We start from the raw sequence: 19,650 nt of genomic DNA, 5'->3' as shown, positions 1-19,650 counted from the left end.
GAAGGCAGGTCATAGATTAAAAGTATTTTGGATTCTAATCTCTTGAATTCCCTCTCTTATAAATTCCCAATAGTTTAGTTAATTTAGTTTAGTTTAGCATTAGAATCTAAATTTATAATCATAGTTTTTAATCCTTTAAAATCTTTAGGTCGTCCTTCACATAACATTTACTTAAAATTGGAACGATACCCTTTCCTTTTTATTTGAGGGATAATTAGGTTTTGATATGCTTCTTTTTTCAAGCGATCATATATACATCATTCATACACATCTACACACACAATTTGACACCTTCTTTTTTGTGTGATGTGTATGGATGATGTAGATGTATGATGGTCGCTGGAACAAATAGAAGCGTATCAAAACCTAATTATCCCTCAATAAGTAAAGGATGAGTAAGGTATCCTTCCCACTTTTAAGTGTATGTTATGTGACGGACAGATCTGAAAGGGGTTTAATGGATTAAAAACTATGATTATAGAGATTTAGATTCTAATGCTAAACTAAACTAAATTAACTAAACTATTGGGAATTTATAAGAGAGGAATTCAAGATATTAGAATCCACCAATACTTTTAATCTATGACCTTCCGCTTCATGGTTGTTCTTACAAGTAGACTACAATTAGGCAATCGAAAGCAAGTGCCATGCCCTCGATCTAAAACATCGATAACAATTAACTCTACTTAAGGTTGTTCTTATGTTTATGCTATTAATATCTTCTTTTCCTTTTATGTGAGCTCGGCAGCCATTCAATGTATTACCAAGAGCAACATCAAGGAGTACTTTCCTAATAGGGGCCATTCAATGAATCACCACTTAAGGCAAACACAAAGAATACTTCCCCTAGGCACCACCCCACCGAAGCTACCCCTTCTAAGGCAACACAAAGAATACTTCCCTAACTCTAAAAGAACTATACTACTAGAAGAAAAGTAAAGAACACTAGCATGATATTAATATTGCAAAACATAAACCCTATTCTATACTTCCATCCCCGGTAATGGAACTAATAACTACAAACATAAAGAACTAACCCGACAAGAATACCATGAACCGTAAGAATCATTAAACCTTAAGCATCGGCTTCATCTCCTCCTGAAGGAGAAGATTAGCCTTCCATAAAGAAGGAAGAACACTAAGAACGAGAAGAAGAAGAGTCGGAAGAACATAAGACTAGAAAGACTAATTTATTAAGACTCACCTAGTTAAAACCGATCTTTTATTATTAATCTCTCTCTCATTTCAAGTTCGAGACAAGAATATAATGAATTGGCCCCTTTACATGAGGCACTTAGGTCCTCTATTTATAGGGGTTACAATGAGCTCTAGAAGCATTCCAAACCGCCATTTGTTTCCTAATACAAATAGACTTCTTCTAGAGTCCCGACTTCGCCTTCAAACCGAGAAAGAATTGGCTACAATCTTCGATTCATGCGCCCTCGACGATTATTCATGCGGCCCCAGACTTAATCAATGCGCCTAGACGCCGATCTATCGTCCCGGACGCAATCAATGCGTCGGACGCTCGGTACATCGTCCCGGATGCATGTTTCATTTTCTCTCTTCGCTTCTATCCTTCTATCTTCTTTGCGGGCTTTGGTCCAAGCAACTTAATCCTTTGGCCTTGGGCTTCCAAATAGACTTTAAAATAGGTCCAAGTCGCATCTTTAACAACTCCAATTCCTTGGCCTTCTCCATGATTGTCCACGGCCTCCCATGTGATCCTTAATGCTCCAAATTGCTTCGCTTTTACCCCATTTTTCTAATATTCTACAAAACTCTCTTTTTCACCCAGTAATCTTAAAACACAACATATAAACACTATTAGTCCACTAAGATGGCTAAACAAGAGGCATAATCGAGGGTTAAATAGCACTTTTTGAGCACTTATCAATGGATGAAGAGGTCTTCGATTTAACTAGGGCTAAAAAGTAAAACAATTTGTAGTTCTATGTGACGGTCGAAATGCCATCCATTTGAGTAAAATCCGAGTTTCCATTCTAGATCCATGCACATACATGTGCGTTATCATTGGATTAGAGAAGCACATACAGGCATTTGTGTATCGAGAAGATCCATACCGACAAGAACGGGTCGGATATGATGACCAAAGTCTTACCGAAAGGTAAGTTTGATGTTTGTTGTGTTACCGCCGGAATGGTAGCAGACTCCTCCTGTTGAGTTGGAAATTGCATGGAGGTATCCCCTCACCGCTCGGGGAGATTGTTGAGTTATCCCTCACATGAGGAGAAAAGGATTTTGCTTGCGTGCATAAGCCGGAGCGAGTCGCAGAATAGCTACCTGCCAAACCCGCTCATGCCTTGGTCGACCTCTAGTACTTTCAGCGCAACCCGCGCTCGACTTGGCCTTGCCTAAGGCGCGACCCGCGCTCATGTCTATTTTCAGAAGAATTCTATTTTTTGTGGACCGCGAGTTTGCAATAAAGGTTGGGTGGGGTTTTTAGCAAAACCTAACACTCAGAAGAGACACGAAAATACACAAGAACAAATAGAGAAACCCAATCTTGAAAGTAATCAAGATTGAGAGATAACCTTTACAGAGATACAAGCCTGTAAAGAGAGAGGAGTGATCTAGTAAGGTGAGAGACTACAAGGAGTGATTGTAATCTTCCTTCCCACTTTATAAAAGGACTAGCTCTTATGGAAGTAGACACCATTGGCCCAACCACGGTATATCTTTGTGTTGTAGTTTGCTTTTACTGCTTTACATTATTATCTGTTGTTAATAGTTGTTTAGCGAGTTGGACATGTTAGCTAGGTTGTAGTTGATATTTAGATTGTTGTCTGGAGTTGAATTGAGTTCAACTACGAGTTATCTGTGTAGTGAGGAATCGATTGGTATTGGTATTAACCCCAACAGTATAATGAGAAATGTCCAAGCGGAACTAGACCAAGTATTGGTTCATAACAAGAAGATGGAAGAAGTTGACGTTGGAAGCTTGCACTATTTCCAGGCTGTGGTGAAGGAAACTTTAAGGTTGCATCCTTTAGTACCTCTATTAATACCTCGGAGGGCTATGGAAGATACAAAGTTTATGGGATATTCAGTACCCAAAGACACAAATTCTTGTTAATGTTTGGACAATTAGAAGGGATCCAGTTTTTTGGGATGATCCTTTGTCCTTCAAACCAGAGAGATTCCTAAGTTCAAATATTGATTACAAGGGAAGGCATTTTCAATTCATCCCATGTGGAGCAGGGCGGCAGATTTGTGTAGGCATGTCATTGGCACAACGTACGCTTCACCTTGCACTGGGTTCAGGGCCAGCTCTACCCCATAGCATAATAAGCAACTGCTTAGGGCCCCGCAGCCCAAGGGGCTCCCAATATATTTTAGCTTACAACTCGTTATTGCTTTATTAAAAAAAAAAAAAAAAAAAACCTATTATTATTGTTTTTCATTTATTTTAATTCGTTAGATTATCGCTTTTACATTGGAAAATTTGAAACTAGAAAATCACGTTAAACGCCTTCGTTTCACTCGCATTTTCGCCTTCTCCAAAAAAATACATGTATGTCTCTATAATTTATTAAAATTATTCATCACTCTATAACAAATAATCAAATATGGGGCATTGAAGACAACACTTCAATCTTACCTCTATTCTTCTTTTGTCTTTTTTGGTTTTTTACTATAATCCATCATTATATATATTGTTTTATTTGGTGTAGAATTCTTCTTCTCTCTCTTGTGCATTTCTTTGTTAAATAAATTTATTGAAGTTTCAAATTTATGAGATGACTATTCAATAAAGAAAAAAAATAAAAAATTGTGATCAATTTTTATAATAATTGTTATATTCTAAATTCTTTGTTAAATAAATTGAGGTTTGCATTCATACGAAATAACGTAAACAAATCCATAAGATATAACAATTTTATTGGTATATATTAATACTATAATGCCCCATATTCAAACTTTGCTTAGGGCCCCGATTGACTTGAGCCGCCCCTGACTGGGTTCACTGATTCAATCTTTAGAATGGGCACTTGAAGATGGTGTAACGCCAGAAAATGTGGACATGACGGAGAGGTTGGGTGTAGCACTGAGAAAGGCTGATCCGTTAAAGGCAGTATTAAAACTCCTGTGGCGCATGAGAGTGTTACGGGTTTGACGTAGATGATGAAATAGGTACAAGCGAAGGAACTAAGTATCAGCAATGATTGGTTTAGTTGCACAATTTCTTTCAGTAAACCTCCGGTTTTACTAATAAATCTACTTCTAATTATGGAAAAGTCTTTAGCAACACACAAAATGAACTGAAAATTGTGAACACAATGACGTGGCACTCATTAGGTAGGGGGTGCGTGTGTATTTCTCAAAGAAGTACTGAAAATCAAGGTCTCTCAGCTTGCCACGTCATTGTGTTCACAAATTGTGTTCAAAGTGTGTGTTGCTGTAGAAACACTCTCTAATTATTGGCCTTGGTTCGCATTTACTCGTTGGAACTGGTTCATTGAATCTAATAATGAATCTGATATATTAACCATATTGTGAAGGACCAAAGTTAAGGCTTCCCATTGTACAGGAAGAAATCTCTATGAACTCTGTTGACGGAAGTGCTACAGGGGTCCATTCGTTTATTTCCAGTTAGAAGCCCACTACGCCTCTACAATATCAAATCAAATAATAATGTACGTTAGTGAATTCTGTTTCAATTGTTTTTTGCTATAAGGGATAAAAAGTTTAATTTGATGGAGCTTATTTGCACCATCAGATCAGGCTCTCATTTGATAGAAAGGCTTTCTTTGTTAAGTTGAGACATTAGAACCCATCAAAGCACTCTTCTCTATCCCTGATTGTAGTGTCCAAACTTTGTTCCATGCATGCCAACCAAAGCCTAGGCCAATTAAATCCAATAAAATTGATAGAATTGTTGGAGGCACATAACAGAGAACACTGCTTTGAAAACATAGGCTGTTAGAAAAACTGTAAGAACCTGAACCTTTCATACCACGCCAGTTCGCTAGTAGCCTACTAGGATTATCCCTGTCGTCCCATTCAAGAGACGAGGTTCTCATTGGATTCTACCAACAAAATACTACTGTTTTGTTTTTGATGTAGAATACTAGCTTCTTGTTTGACTATCGTTTCTAACTTTCTATTATATTTTTGGTTTCGGTGTGATGAATCACCTGTTTACTATTGGCTTTATCCCTCCCATGAGGAGGAAAGGAATTCATTCTGCGTTGAGATGTCCAAAGCGCGATCCGCGCTCAGATTGGCCTTAACCAAGGCACGACCCGCGCCCATGCTGTAGAAGACCTCCAGTGCTTTCAGCGCGATCCACACTCAGATTGGTCTTGACCCGAGCGTGACCCGCGCCCAAGTCTAATTTCGTGGGCTTCGCTACAGTAACCACAAAATTTGTTTTTTCATATAAAAACAAAATCAAGGTTTTGGAAAATCATGACTAATGCAAGCAAGCAACCAGAGAGAGAAAACCCAATCTTGAAAGCTATCAAGATTGAGAGAGATAACCTTTACAGAGAGATAACCCTGTAAAAAGATAAAAGTGATCTAGTAAGATGAGAGACTGAAAGGAGAGATTGTAATCTTCTTTCCTACTTTATAAAGAACTAGCTCTTGTGGAAGTAGGCATCATTGGTTGCTTTTACTGCTTTACATTATTATTTGTTGTTAATAGTTGTTTAGCGAGTTGGGCATGTTAGTATAGGTTGTAGTTAACATTTAGAATTTGTTTGGAGTTGAATTGTGTTCAAATACAAATTATATGTGTAGTGGGGAATCGATTGGCATTGGTACAAACCCCAACATTTACTCTGTCATACTGATCTTTTTCTTCATAAACAATGCAAAACCAGAATACTTGTGACAAAGCATATATGTATATCCAGTGTATTAGTCCTTTTCATGCCAAAAATGCTACGGATAGTAAGGCTAAAATATTATTTTAAGAAAAAAAAATTAAGGGTAAATACTATCATGTAGTCAATATAATCTGATGGCTTAGTTTGATGCATCGGAACAAATTGTCCGGATTCTCAATATTTCACTGTACTGTCGAAATCCTTCCACAGATAAAAGGAAGTTCTGATTGATTTGGGTAATCTGTAATCCCTCGCGGTAGAGTCGTTAAGTTGCCTTGTTTCATGACATGTCACCAGCAGTTTTACTTTTCTCTTCCATTTTTATGTTTTCAAAATTTTGCCTTGTGTGCTTCTAGATTGATTGTGGTAACTTCGAGAGATTGGACAATTTGAACTGCTTTAAGTGGATTGGATACGTCCTAGGACGAGAATGTAGGATTGTCCTAGTTTATGAAATCAAGAGAAAAGTATCCAGATGGGATTACATGCATTTACTAAATTTGACTACAAAAAAAAGTGCGACTAGCCAAGTACAATCTGAAAGACTGAAGTTCTACGTCTGTTGTTTCATCTAATTGGCTGTATCATGATTTTCCTTCACCGCCACGAAGTTTCAGTACTACCTTCAACGGATCAGCCTTTCTCAATGTTATACCCAACCTCTCCCTCATATCCATCTTCTCTGGTGTAATACCATCCTCAAGAGCCCATTCAAAAGAATGAACTAATGAACCTAGGGCAAGGTGAAGCATGCGATGCGCCAGCGGTAGACCTACACACATCCGTCGACCTGCTCCAAATGGGATAAACTGAAAATGGTGTCCCTTATAATCGGTGCTAGACCTAAAGAACCTCTCCGGCTTAAAGGACAAAGGATCATCCCAGCAAACTGGATCTCTTCCTATTGCCCAAACGTTTACAAGAATCTGTGTGTCCTTAAGTATTGAATATGACATGAATTTGGTATCGTCCATGGCTCTATGAGGTACTAGTAAAGGTACTGGAGGATGCAACCTCAGTGTTTCCTTCAATACAGCCTGTAAATAGTGTAGGTCTCCTATTTTACTCTCTTCGATACATTTGTTCTGACCCACGACTTGGTTTAGCTCTTCCTGAACCTTTCTCATTACACCAGGGTTGCGAAGGAGCTCTGTCATCGCCCACTCTATAGTGCTAGTAGTTGTGTCTGTAGAGGCTGTAAATAATTCCTACATCATCCAGGCAACTAGTTAGACGTATATAAAGATATAGAAAAAATAAAATGAACAGAACAGTATTTAACTGTATTAAAACAAGATAAATATAGGAACAGGGTGCTCTGTATATGTAACATGTAAAATGTGTAGGTGCATATTGTGAAGGCATCTGATTTAAGCTTTCCTTACCAGTATCATTATGTTGATGTTCTTCTCAGAGATATCTGCAGGTTCACCATCTTTCTGATTGCCTTGAAAGTCTAACATCACATCGAGGAAATCTACCTTTGTGCTCTTTTTCTTGTTTTGTCTATCTAGAATTCTTTGCTTAACAAAACGAGAAGCAAAGTCAAGTGAATTCCCCATATCTCGTGTCATATTTTTCTTTATACGCTGTGGGTCAAGCCATTGCAAGAAGGGAAAGAAATCAGCCACATTAGGCTTTCCACCCCATTCTATAGTTCTAGAAATCGATTTGAAGAATTCATCCCCTTCTTTGGACTGTGGATCAACCAGGTCTGCAGAAAGCATGACATTACCAATGACATTAAAGCTCATAAGGGAGACAAACCGCACAAGCTCTATACTGCCTTTCTTCTGAGATTCATCCCACATCCACCTTAACATGTTGTCTATACACTTTGTACGTAGCCGCTCCGTTTCATTGATTCGATTATTTGTGAAGAGCTCTGTGGTACAGATGCGTCTCAACATGCGCCAGTATGGCCCGTGTTGGCCTAAAGCCATTGAGCCTTGGTTATAAGAACAGGCCCTCATGGCCTCAGTGATATTTCTGCCGGCAAAAGTGAGGTCATGGTTCTTGAACATTTCCATGGCTGCTTCAGCTGATGATACCACCATAGTGTTCACTGTACCCAATCGAAGCCAAACGACAGGACCATATTTTCGACTAAGGCTGGATAAGGAAATGTGTGGCATTGTACCCAAATCAAACATGTTTCCAAAAACTGGCCATCCTGGTGGCCCAGGAGGAAGTTGGTTTGCGCCAACACTAGCCTTTTTCATAGTTGTTACAAGTAGGAGCAACATAACTGCTAAACAAATGCCGCACCATACCACAGAAACCAATGACCAGTCCATCACTGAATCTCATATGATTCAAATCATTAACTCTTCTTTGTTCATCTCAATTACATGTGTAAAGTTTCCATCTTATTGAGTCTGTGCGTAAAAACTATACGGCAAGTAAAGTTAAGTGATGAGTACATTCATGCCGAATGTGATTGTGTCATCTATTTTGGCAAAATATGTAAATCATTATCTTTCTCTTTTAATGCAATTACAACAAAAAGCAGATGTTGTTAAGACCGCCATAACCAAGCCTTCAATGGTGTTTGTGCTTTGTCTTATGCTGTGGTTTCGATATGCTAACCCAAGCTTTCGTAATAACAACAGACGCTACCAAACAACAATGAATGGGAATCTTCTAAAAGCAAATGTTTGAAGAGGAAAACAGAAGAGAGTCTAGAAAAGATTATCTTGTGGTCAAACAATCGAATCCAATGTTAAGACTCGGTAACTGCACCTAAACTTAACAGGGAAGCCTTTTGATGTAGCTAATCAGCTTAGTACCCATTGAGAATGCAAATATTTTGATCTTCGTGTTTCATTGTTGTTTCGGACATACTCGATGTAGCGTCTTTGGTAATTTAAGAGACGAGTCTATAAAAATTGTGTCCAATTCATATAGACTGAGGTTACAACATCTAAAGTCTACTTCTTTCCCATTAACCATGGATTCTCTAGTACACTAGGAGTTCTTGGTTGGTACGAGAACTTATGAGTAAGAGAATTATGCTTGAAAACATAGGTAATCATCATTCAACAGGTCAAAACGAAAGTACACTCCATTATTTTGATGTTAATTACATTGTAAGTCATATCCTCTTTATTAGAAGGTCTACTCCATATCCTGGCTGAACAAACATTTTATTCACAGGGAAATGTTGATATTTTGGAGATAAAGACAAAGAAAACTTTGAGAGGAGAAGAGAGAGGATAATCTTCAGTTCTACCATTGCTAGGTCCTTGAACCCATTCCAAATGGTATGTATGCATTTGGTAGGTTACAAGCACTAGAGATGCCATTTGCGAACCTATCTGGTTTAAACTCATTCGCATCTTCACCCCAAATTGCAGGGTCACGGTGCATTGTAGAGATTGGAATCCAAATGTTAATACCCTTTGGTATTCGAAGATCTCCAAGTTTCACCTCTTCTATAACCTCTCTTGCTACAAACATAGTAGGAGGGTATAGGCGCAGAGATTCCTGTATCACCATGGTCATCTGTGTGCACAAGTAGCAAGATGTTTCAGTCAGTTGAATTGGTCATCTTGCATGATAACACTAATTTCAAGAGGTCCTCCCTACTTTAGCAATTTGGTAAGCAAATAAGCTACACTACAAAATCTCCATTACTGAATTTGGACAGCTGTGGATCGCAGACCTATATAATAAGTAAGCAGAAACAGCTGACTGAAAAGTTCTACTAATAACTTATTCAATTCAGGTTATTACCAGTTTCATCTTGACAAGTGAATCAGCATTTGGTAAATGACCACTACAAACTTCTTCCACTTCAGCATGAGCACGAATTTGCCATTCAGGATGTGAAGCAAGTAACATTAAGCACCATTGAGCAGCAATTGCACTTGTATCATATCCAGCAAAATAGAAACTCTTGCAATTGTCAACTATGAATCGCTTTTTGCTGCCTGGTGTGAGTAGACCAGAATTGGCATTCTCAAGGATAATCATCAAAAGGTCTTTTGAAGATGTCGACTCCTGTCTACGCTGTTTTACACTGTTCAATATCAATGATTCGGCCTTTATCTCCAACTTCCATGTTTTCATGTTGTTCTTGGTTGGAAGATAGCTGCAAGAGTACTACTTGTTATATTGGCAACACATAACTAAATATTTGTTTCACTTTGGTTATGAACAAAAAACAAAAAAGGTAACAGTTGCTAATGGATTTGTTGATGCAATCTAATTGAAACTTGAACCAATTAACCAACAACTCACTACTTGCAATAAAGTTTGAAAATCATCTGAGCTCAAGTCCAAAGTAATGCACCTAGATCGAAAAGTTTAAGTCAAACTCTCTTGATTAAGTTCAACCATTAAACAACAATCGAAAAGCATATCTTCCGGCCTTTTCATATACTTTTTTTTTTTTTGAATAAGTTATGGGGTTAAGGCAGACCCCTACCTGTTGATAAACTTCAAAGAGTTACATACCTCCCTAAGACTATGATCATTAGAGGGAGGATCCTTAATACAATGACACTAGGCTATGAGCCTTACAATCATGAAACACTAGGCTATAACCTTACAATCATGGAACACATCAACATAACACCAATGCAGGTGTACATGCAAGACTAACAACACGTGACCATCTATCGTTTGCCACCAAATAAAAGCTTATCCCTCAAGGTCGGATGGTCCGTCCTTACATGCTTTTGTGCATGCTCAAAATCATAAAAAAACGTCCCGCACTCACAGCAAGCATACGTTAAACCAAGAGTGTCATCCCAAATTTCCTTAATGTATCCATCAAGGTTCTTACCTTTATATTTTGCCTTGAATGCTTGCTTCATCATAGCAAAGGTAGGACAGATTTCACCAGGTGAATGTCCCTTGACCACACTTGGAGGGGGTTCTTTACATTCATTCCTAGTAGCTCTTTTTGGCCTACTCACCGTAGTCCATTCATCGACTTAAGTTGAATTTTTCTGATTCTTTTTGCCTCTTGTCTCTGTTCCAATTTTCCTTGTCTGAATAGGTGTCTTATTTGCTTCTTCACCACCTTTACAATGGTATCCACAAATAAGCATGCATCTGACATGTGATCCTTGAGTTCTTCTTGTTTAGCTACAAGTCCCTCATACATCCCTCTCTCTCTACTAAACAACTGAACCTCAACAGGTTGCCCTTCAATGACAAGTTCTCCTTGACTGGAGCTAGCTGCAACTAGTTCTACTTGGGGGGTTGCATTCACATCTTTATAGAGCATTAAGTGCATTCCTTTGTCCATGTCAAAGTTAATGGCATCGATGTCATTACCTTGTATGCATTTAACAGAGTTGACATCAGTGTCACCAGTAATAGTATTGACATTGATGTCAGTATTGCTAATGAGAACCTCAAAAGTATTACCATTACAAGGTGAAACCACTTGGTCCCTCCCAATACTGCTTAGAAGTGGTTGTGATTTAGCTGGTGTAGTTGAACTTCTCCAGTCAGTAGTAGCCATATCTTCATCCAGAGGAGCAGCCTCAGTATCAACACCAACTACACATATTTGATGTGCATCTGTAACATTAGTAACAATGGTCTGAGCTACAGGGACTTGTAGGTCATCAACCACAAAAAATAGGTAAGCTTCCCATCTCAATAGGGTTAACCACATTATCACCACCAGAGCCAGCTCCACCTTGCACATTTGTTGTTTTCTTTGGAGTCCACCTTTGCTTATGCTTTGGTTGCTTCTTCTGCAAGTGTTGGTTTTTCTCACTCTTACTTGTATCACCCTGCTGCTTTGGACACTTGGCATCACTGTGTCCAAATATATTGCATATTTGACATTTTTTAGGCACCCAATTATATTCCAAAGCTATATCAACTTGCACTCCTTTACCCAAATCCACCCTAGTTGAGCTTGGGAGGAGAAATCAGAATCAACAACTACACAAGCTCTTGCATAACTCAGTCGCTCCCTTTTTGATGTAGCATCATCCATGCATATGGGGTCACCAAGTATGCTTCCTACAAACTCAATCCCCTTTTTTGTCCATAGTAGTTTAGGCAAATCCATTTTAACCAAAACGGGAAGGGATTGAATCTTATTGCGTTGTTGTTCAACTGATTCAGACCAAGGCTAACAACTTAAAAACTCTACCAGCTATGAATATTGGCCCCAATTCAATAACTAGTTGCCGATCTTCCTCATTCACAAATTTGAAATAAAACAAATCTTTGTCTGCCACCATTTCAAAGCTACCCTTAATCTTCCATTGCTTGTTTAGGGCTTCCTTGACTAAAGGGTATGGTAGTCTCTTCATATACTTAGGTTCTTACTCCAAACCAAACTATGAAATTCCATTTTAAGACATGGCTAGCTACATCTTTGGGTTGCATTCAGAACTATAGAGGTACATTTTGAAATTTTAGGTCAATAAGAATAGAATCATGGAATATATAAGATAATCTATTTGCTAAATACTTACAACTTAAATATGTAAAGTGAAGCATAATTTGTCTCAAGCAGTGGCATATTGCATTACATACTCCATATGTATCTACTCATCTTCATAACTGTAAAAAGATAATGATTCTTATTGCAGCATGACTTGGTGCATCTTAAACAATCATTTTTTACAAAAAAAAAAAACGGATGATGTGCTACACGAGTTTAAATACAGTTTAAGATAAACGCATCACGTAAATAAGCTTAAAATACGAAATGGCAATCGACTCACCTAAAGCTTGGAATGCCAAAAAGAATATTTTTCTTAGACATGACCTGTTTGAGAGCCTCTAGCGTTATGAATATCTCTTTTCCCTTGCCATAAGAACTCCCAAAACAAGCTCTGGAGATCACATCAGCAGATAAGTCCCTCAAATCATCACCAATTTTTATGTCTGCAATACCTCCCTCACTTGCAATTCGGTTCTCCCACGATTTCAGCAATGTGATTGTTGACTCCACCATTAGGCCAACCATGCCCTAAGTAGATATATACATTGACAATAAGCTTAAGTATGTTGTTGTCAAATCTTAGCAATAATTTTGGTACTTCTACAATCTCACCCTGCTTGGAACATGGCAATTCAAACATCCTATGTCAGATACAATGATTGCAGGGACTGTAAATATATTTACATTACAAGGCTTCACTACTATATTCAGTTGATATGCGCTGCATTGGTAAATTCAAAATTTTCTTACATGACACACTCCATGGATCTTACTACATATGAGAATTCTGACTGATAGTTAGTCCATTCAAAAGAAAGAAACCAACGTTAAAACTTAAGTTACCTTAACTTTGTCCATGAAGAACTCTGGTGCCATTATTTTCTTTTGTTGTGCCCACCAGTGACCATTGGACCTTATAATACCATTGCCAAGAATGGGACCAAGTTCATTTGTAAGGTAAGATGGCTTCCCTAGCCCCATATACTTTTGCTGGCTTATGTCCTTCACTAGATCAGGGCGTGTTACACACAAATGTACCCTAGGACCCATGGAGTACATGAATATGTTACCTGTCATTAGCAATATATGGCCTGGCGTAAATTCAAAATTTTATTGATTTGTAATGACTGGCACACACACCAACACACACAACATGATATGTAAGCAATACTACGATAGTTGCCGAAATCTAAAACGCCCTTTTACTTCAGGCATCCAATGCACATATTATTCCTACATAATTAGAAATTATAATTCGACCAGTAACTTTAACTGAAGCCTAGCTTGTGTGTGTTAATCTGATTCTTAATGTCTATTCACTATTGTTAACATACTCTGTTTTCAAATTATTTGAAACTAGTATAATGATGCATATTGTACGATTTGATTAACATCCAAACTTAGTTGCCCAACAACATATGCAGCAGCCCATAAGTCGCAGAGATAGAGAACAATAGCACATAGAACATAAAAAGGTACTGAAATGAAAAGAACAGTTGTACCATACAGCCTTCTCCATTGCTCTAGATAAGGGTAAAAGACGGGAAAATAGTTGTCCAACAAGTGTACACCATCTTGTCCTTTGAGCTTCGCAGCAGTTGAGTTCTGTATACTTGTAATGTCCATGAGATTTCCATACAGAAATGAAGGCTTTTCCCTTAGCCTTTTGGGCTTCAACCATAGTATGTTATATAGATGAGTCAGAAAAGTAGAGAAAAGTATGAAAGCAAAACAGAAGAAGATTGTTATGAGGCTATGGTGATGGTGAGAGTGCGAATTTGTTGCACACTGATTATGAGATTATCCGTGGTGTGCATGTTGACCCTTACCCACATTGGTCCACGTGTCCCAGTAAAAAAAGGATAGAAAATAAAACCTACAATATCTTGCTCTCTTTTTCTCATTCATTATATTGCTCCAAACTCAAAAAAATATTATGAACAAATTGAGCTCAATTACCAACTAGGTATTAACAGTTCATAAAGCCAGTAAATCACTTAACTCTTCCACCATAATTGTATAAAATAACAAAAATAATAATCTCTCTATTTTTTTACCCGATCTAGTTGCTGCACCCAATAAACTAAACAAAGAGAGAATACTAGAAGAGGTAGAGAGAAGATAACTGAATAACCTTTTTTTAGTCAAAGTATAAAGTGGATCACTGGCACACGTGCAACAGGACGGGTTGACATTTGGGATCAATTTAAGTGTTGTCAATTCTGAAATCTTATTTATTTGCAAGGATGAGGATTAAATGCTTGCATGAAGACGAAACTTCGATTGTTACATGTAATTAATACCTGCTGGACCGAGTCCAAATACACTCACACTCACGTACGGTTGAAAGAGATACAAAATTCCTTACTTTGTGAATATCACGCCATATTACTTTAGAGTTTAGACATATTCATCAAAGACAAATTAAAGAAGATGGTTGAAAGATGCATTCCTTCACGTAGTTCCCTTTTCAAAATTAGGTAGACAGGAATCTTTTGTAGGTCGAAAATCTTACAGGCATACTAAAGAATCGAACAAACAACACAATATACTTGGTTAAATGGGCGGACAGTGAATTTTTTTGCTGAATGTTTTGTGTCTGTAAGTCGAAAACAGATTCATTGAGTGATGTATCGATTGAGATTTGTATTTGCCATAGATGTGATCAAGTGGGAAAATTTCTAAAACAATAATGTTCTCAAATTTAATGAACAGAAGTTGACAAATATGTTGCCGTGACTAGGAAAGTATATACTTCAAGTCTCAACAATTGATGAAAATACATGTTTTCTGAGGAAGGAAACAACTTTCTTTGAAAAACTGCAATATTTTTCTCTAGCCACATTTCTTTGGTCCTAGAAGAAGAAAAAACCAAAGGACTATATGCATGTGTGCATGCCAAGAACAAACTGTGTAAACTGCAAGTATGACTCCTCTTTATGGAACAACTTCACCTGGTTTTCCCTTGTAAGGTATAGGTATTATCTTCAATGGGACAGCTTTCCTTAGTGTTATTCCCATTCGCTCACTCATATCCATATCCGCAGGCTTCATACCATCTGGCAAAACCCAATCAAAGGAGTGCAAGAGAGAACCAAGAGCCAATGGAAGCATGCGAGCGGCGAGGGGAACTGCAGGACACATACGGCGACCTGACCCAAAAGGCAGGTACTCGAAATTATGTCCCTTAAAATCAATCGTGTTCATTTCCAAGAACCTTTCTGGCTTGAACACTAATGGATCTTTCCATGAATGAGGGTCTCTCCCAATGGCCCAAACATTAACTAGTACTTGAGTTTCTGTAGGAATGTAGTATCCTAGCATTTTGCAAGAGTCCATAGCCATATGTGGAACCAGAAAGGGTAGAGGAGGGTGAAGTCTTAAAGTCTCCTTGATGACTGCCTTGAGGTATGGGAGATTTTCCAAGTCTTTTTCTTCCAGCTCTCGATACGAATTGACAACTAGTCGGAGCTCTTCTTGAACTTTTTCCATTGTCTGGGGGTTGTGGAGGAGTTCCGCCATTGCCCATTCTAAGGTACTTGTGGTTGTGTCTGTTCCGGCTGTGAACATTTCCTGAAGAATGAAAGCAATCAGTATAAATATAACTTAGATGACTCAGCTTGACATAGATGATAGATAGCTTAGTCTTATTTAACTATCAAGTTGAAATAGGTATAAATATTAATTATGTCGATCGAAATCTTACAAAGATGATGACATTGATGGTCGTAGCAGTGAACATAGCAGGCTCCTCAATGCCGTCTCCATGGAAGCCTAGGAGCACATTCAAGAAATCATTTTTCTGTTCTTCACCACCTTCATTGAGTTCGGATTCCAGTCTCTCTTTGATGAATCCTCCAGCGATGTTGAATGCTCGCTCCACGTGAAATTGCATCTTCCTCCTTATTCCTTGTGGATCTAGCCAACCTAGCATTGGCAAGAAATCAGCTACATTTGGCTTCCCAGCCAAGTCCATGACCTTACCAGCATGGTAAAAGAATGCAGCTCCTCTCTTAGATTTTGGATCCAAGAGATCCTTCGAAAACATTAGGTTTCCTAGGAGATTGAAGGACATCAGAAAAATGTACCTACCGATGTCAATAGCATTTGTACCACCCTCACCGCCCTCCTCTACAAATTGCACCATTCGACTAACACACCGCCCACGAACCCCTTTCATTGCCTCAAGACGGCTTGTTACAAAGAATTCACTAGTACACAAGCGCCTCAACATACGCCAATGTGGACCATATTGTGCTGTTATGAGGGATCCTTCATTCCCATGTTTACTCCCTTTCATGGCCTCATAAATTTTTCTACCGGCCAACACCATGTCATGGTTCCTGAACATTTCGCGGGCTACATCATTTGATGATATGACAATAGTTTTCATTATACCTAGTCTAACAGTCATAATGGGACCATGTTTGCGAGCTAATTCCATGAATGAAACGTGAGGAGCCCAACCTAACTGAAAAATATTGCCCACTACAGGCAGACCTCTTGGGCCGGGTGGCAACTGCCCCTGCTCTTCCCTACGACGATGGCGCCGCTCAGTTAGCATTGCCCATATGACGTATAGTACCAAGGCCACAAACAGACCCACAAGTTCAAACTCCATATTAGTTTTGAAAGTGTACGTTTTGAGGCTAAAGAGAATACAGTACTTGGTTTGTACTAAACCAGTTGCTTATGTTCTATATTTATAGTGGTTCATGCTTAGATTGGTGTTTGAAGCATGCAACTTCTTGTATTTAGAATTTAGAGACATTCGTTAACTCTATGTTGACTGGACCCACCAGTTTTATTGACTGGATATTAAAATGCCTGTATGTGGTTCAATAGTGAATTTCTCTCTTAGTTTCATCTCATCCTTATCTAACATATCTTATGCTCTGAAACGTACGTCATAAGCCGGCCCAGAAAAGGAACTTAAGACCATTTCAAGATTACAGGAGAGGAATGAGTCAATAGGGAAATGAGGTGATGGATGGGAATGAGAGAGAGTATGAGTTTTTTTTTGGTAACTAGAGAGAGTATGAGTTATTTATTAGATGTTAAGCGTTTCCAATAAATTCCATACACATGAATACATGATTTGCCGATCAAATCAGATGTCTAGAATTCTGTCATGAAGTTCTATTGTGCAATCTCCATGCGAAGTTGCTAAATGCCTAATCAGACAGTCTGGTAGAGTGTTATATGAAGGGGTGTGCATGGTACCCAATTACCTGAACTCGAACCGGAACCGGGATCGTTTATAGCGGTTCTGGGTCCTAAAATGTTAGACCCATTTAAAGTGGGTCTTTAAGAACCGACCCGATAAAAATTGAAACCGTTAGAACCGAATAGTAAAAAACCGATAGGTACCCGAACTAGGGGTGATAAAAGGGCCGGGCCGGGTCGAGTAGGGTCAAGCATGAAAACTCAAGCCCTTAACCCGCCCCTTGACCCTCATTTTTGAGGGCCAAATGAGGGCCGGGTCGGGCCCAGTCTAATTATACTTCACTAGTTTACTATTTTTTTTGTGTTTTTTTTTAATTGATTTAATGATATGTATATAAGTATACAAAACTAATTCTTATATCTTTAGAAAAAATATATATATATAGATGGTGGAAGAGATGATATTCTTAAAACATCTATATTTTTCATACTTAACTATGTTGTTAGGTTGAATTTGCTTTATGTATGACTTATATACATATCATTAAATCAATTACAAAAGTGCATATATTATATTATGTTATAATTTATTCCCTATTGAAAACTAATTTAATGATTTTTTATACAATTTAGATAATTATAGTATAATACATAAATATATATTATAATACATAAATTATCACCTCTATTTTGGGTTTACACAAAATAATCATAGTTCACTTTTCTTTTTATATTTGACCTCTTTTACTCAAATTACAAAATACCCCATATGATATGTGGTAAACTACTATTATTAAACATCATTTGTAGTGAAAATATTTAGTTCAAATAGAGATAATTGTGGTATCCTACATATATAATGTAAAAAAATAAAATATATTTTATCGAAAAAAAAATACTGAGGGCCAAGTGAAGGCTTGGAAGGGCCAAATACGGGCCGGGCCTATGCTCCAGAACCTAGACCCTAGCCCGCCCCTAACAAGCATGAGGGCCGGGCTGGGCCAGTCTGCCCCTCAAATCTGTGAGGGCCAACTTTTGAGGGTTTTGACGCGTATTTTTTAGGACCGGGTCAGGCTGAGTTGAGGACCGGAGGGCCAAATTATCACCCCTAACTCGAACCGAAACCGGAACCGATTAGTTTGATTTTGATATATAGAATTTAGTATTATATTACACTAAATAAAGACAAACCCAAACATTATTATTATATATAGTCTATATTTGTTAGGTGTAAAATTATACTAAATATATATAATATTTAACATAATAGTGAATGTGTATTATTAAATGCATCTTTTATAATAGTATATTAAATATGTGTATTATAAATATTAATAATAATATTTACGTGTCTACGTCTACACGTATAGTCGTATACTATGAATTAACTAATGCACTGTCTATATTAACTAATGCATGAACATGTACGTGCTTGATATATTACATGTATATATATTAGATAACGAATACGTGCAATGCTAACTAACAATTGTGGTACATATAGTATTTATTCTATATATGACGCATTACGTATAGTATAATATACATATGTTCGATTTAAAATATACACATGCATATAATGTATGAGAATGTATTTAAAAATTTTAGATAACTTTCAAATATTATTATTGAATTTAGGACTATCACTTCTTATGAGAAGACAAAAATATGACAAGTATTATAGTAAATTAAGTAAAACCAACTTTTATATCGGTTATATAACTAAAAAAAATAATTTTAGCAATAAAAACGTATAACCCGATAAGGAACTGGAACCGACTTAATTAATGGGTATGGGTCTAGGTTTTCAAAATATAAGAAAAAATCCGAAAGAACCGAACCCAATAGGAACCGCTAAAAATAGACCCAAAATCGAAATCGATAAAAACCGACCCATGAACACCCCTAGTTATATGCACCCGAAATAATTAGCCAATTAAAACACTAGTATGTTGGGAGATTTTACTAAAAAGTCACACCTCAATTTAGTTATTTTCTATTCTAAATGATTTCAACTTGGAGTTCACACTAAGGAAATCACTCACCCAAGACTTTGGTAGTTATCACAACAAATTCAACAAGCAAAACCACTAATTTATCATCACAATCATAGTAAATAATAAATATGGAAATAAATTATGCAAAAAGACACAAAGATTTAAGGTGGTTCGGTAAATATTACCTACATCCACACAAGAGCCAAGTTTC

The 19,650-nt window shown here is 37.6% G+C and overlaps 3 protein-coding genes across 3 annotated transcripts; all 3 read right to left on the bottom strand.

The window, feature by feature from the left end:
• Positions 1 to 6,235: 6,235 nt before the first annotated feature.
• On the bottom strand, positions 6,236 to 8,266 carry LOC147482627 (cytochrome P450 76A2-like). Its single transcript, XM_086580616.1, has 2 exons — positions 7,241 to 8,266; positions 6,236 to 7,063 (listed from the first exon to the last, which is right to left on the bottom strand). The coding sequence occupies exons 1-2, from the start codon at positions 8,150 to 8,152 to the stop codon at positions 6,440 to 6,442; spliced, it is 1,536 nt and encodes a 511-aa protein (XP_086436742.1). The 5' UTR covers positions 8,153 to 8,266; the 3' UTR covers positions 6,236 to 6,439.
• Positions 8,267 to 8,901: 635 nt separating this feature from the next.
• LOC147482626 (cytochrome P450 714C2-like) lies at positions 8,902 to 14,848 on the bottom strand. The gene is given in 7 exon segments (XM_086577728.1): positions 8,902 to 9,104; positions 9,107 to 9,359; positions 9,591 to 9,948; positions 12,557 to 12,804; positions 13,120 to 13,346; positions 13,779 to 13,947; positions 14,580 to 14,848. Coding segments are annotated over 6 exon segments (1,365 nt in total). The 5' UTR covers positions 13,903 to 13,947; positions 14,580 to 14,848; the 3' UTR covers positions 8,902 to 8,949.
• Positions 14,849 to 14,954: 106 nt separating this feature from the next.
• LOC147482625 (iridoid oxidase-like) lies at positions 14,955 to 16,952 on the bottom strand. The gene is made up of 2 exons (XM_086577727.1): positions 15,983 to 16,952; positions 14,955 to 15,849 (listed from the first exon to the last, which is right to left on the bottom strand). Exons 1-2 carry the CDS (start codon positions 16,895 to 16,897, stop codon positions 15,214 to 15,216), a joined length of 1,551 nt encoding a protein of 516 aa, XP_086433853.1. The 5' UTR covers positions 16,898 to 16,952; the 3' UTR covers positions 14,955 to 15,213.
• Positions 16,953 to 19,650: the final 2,698 nt, after the last annotated feature.

This window comes from Coptis chinensis, chromosome 8 (genome assembly GCF_015680905.1).
Source record: "Coptis chinensis isolate HL-2020 chromosome 8, ASM1568090v1, whole genome shotgun sequence".
Classification (NCBI taxonomy): Eukaryota; Viridiplantae; Streptophyta; class Magnoliopsida; order Ranunculales; family Ranunculaceae; genus Coptis; species Coptis chinensis.
Note: the sequence above shows the minus strand (reverse complement) of the source record. Positions and strands in the feature narration are given on the sequence as shown.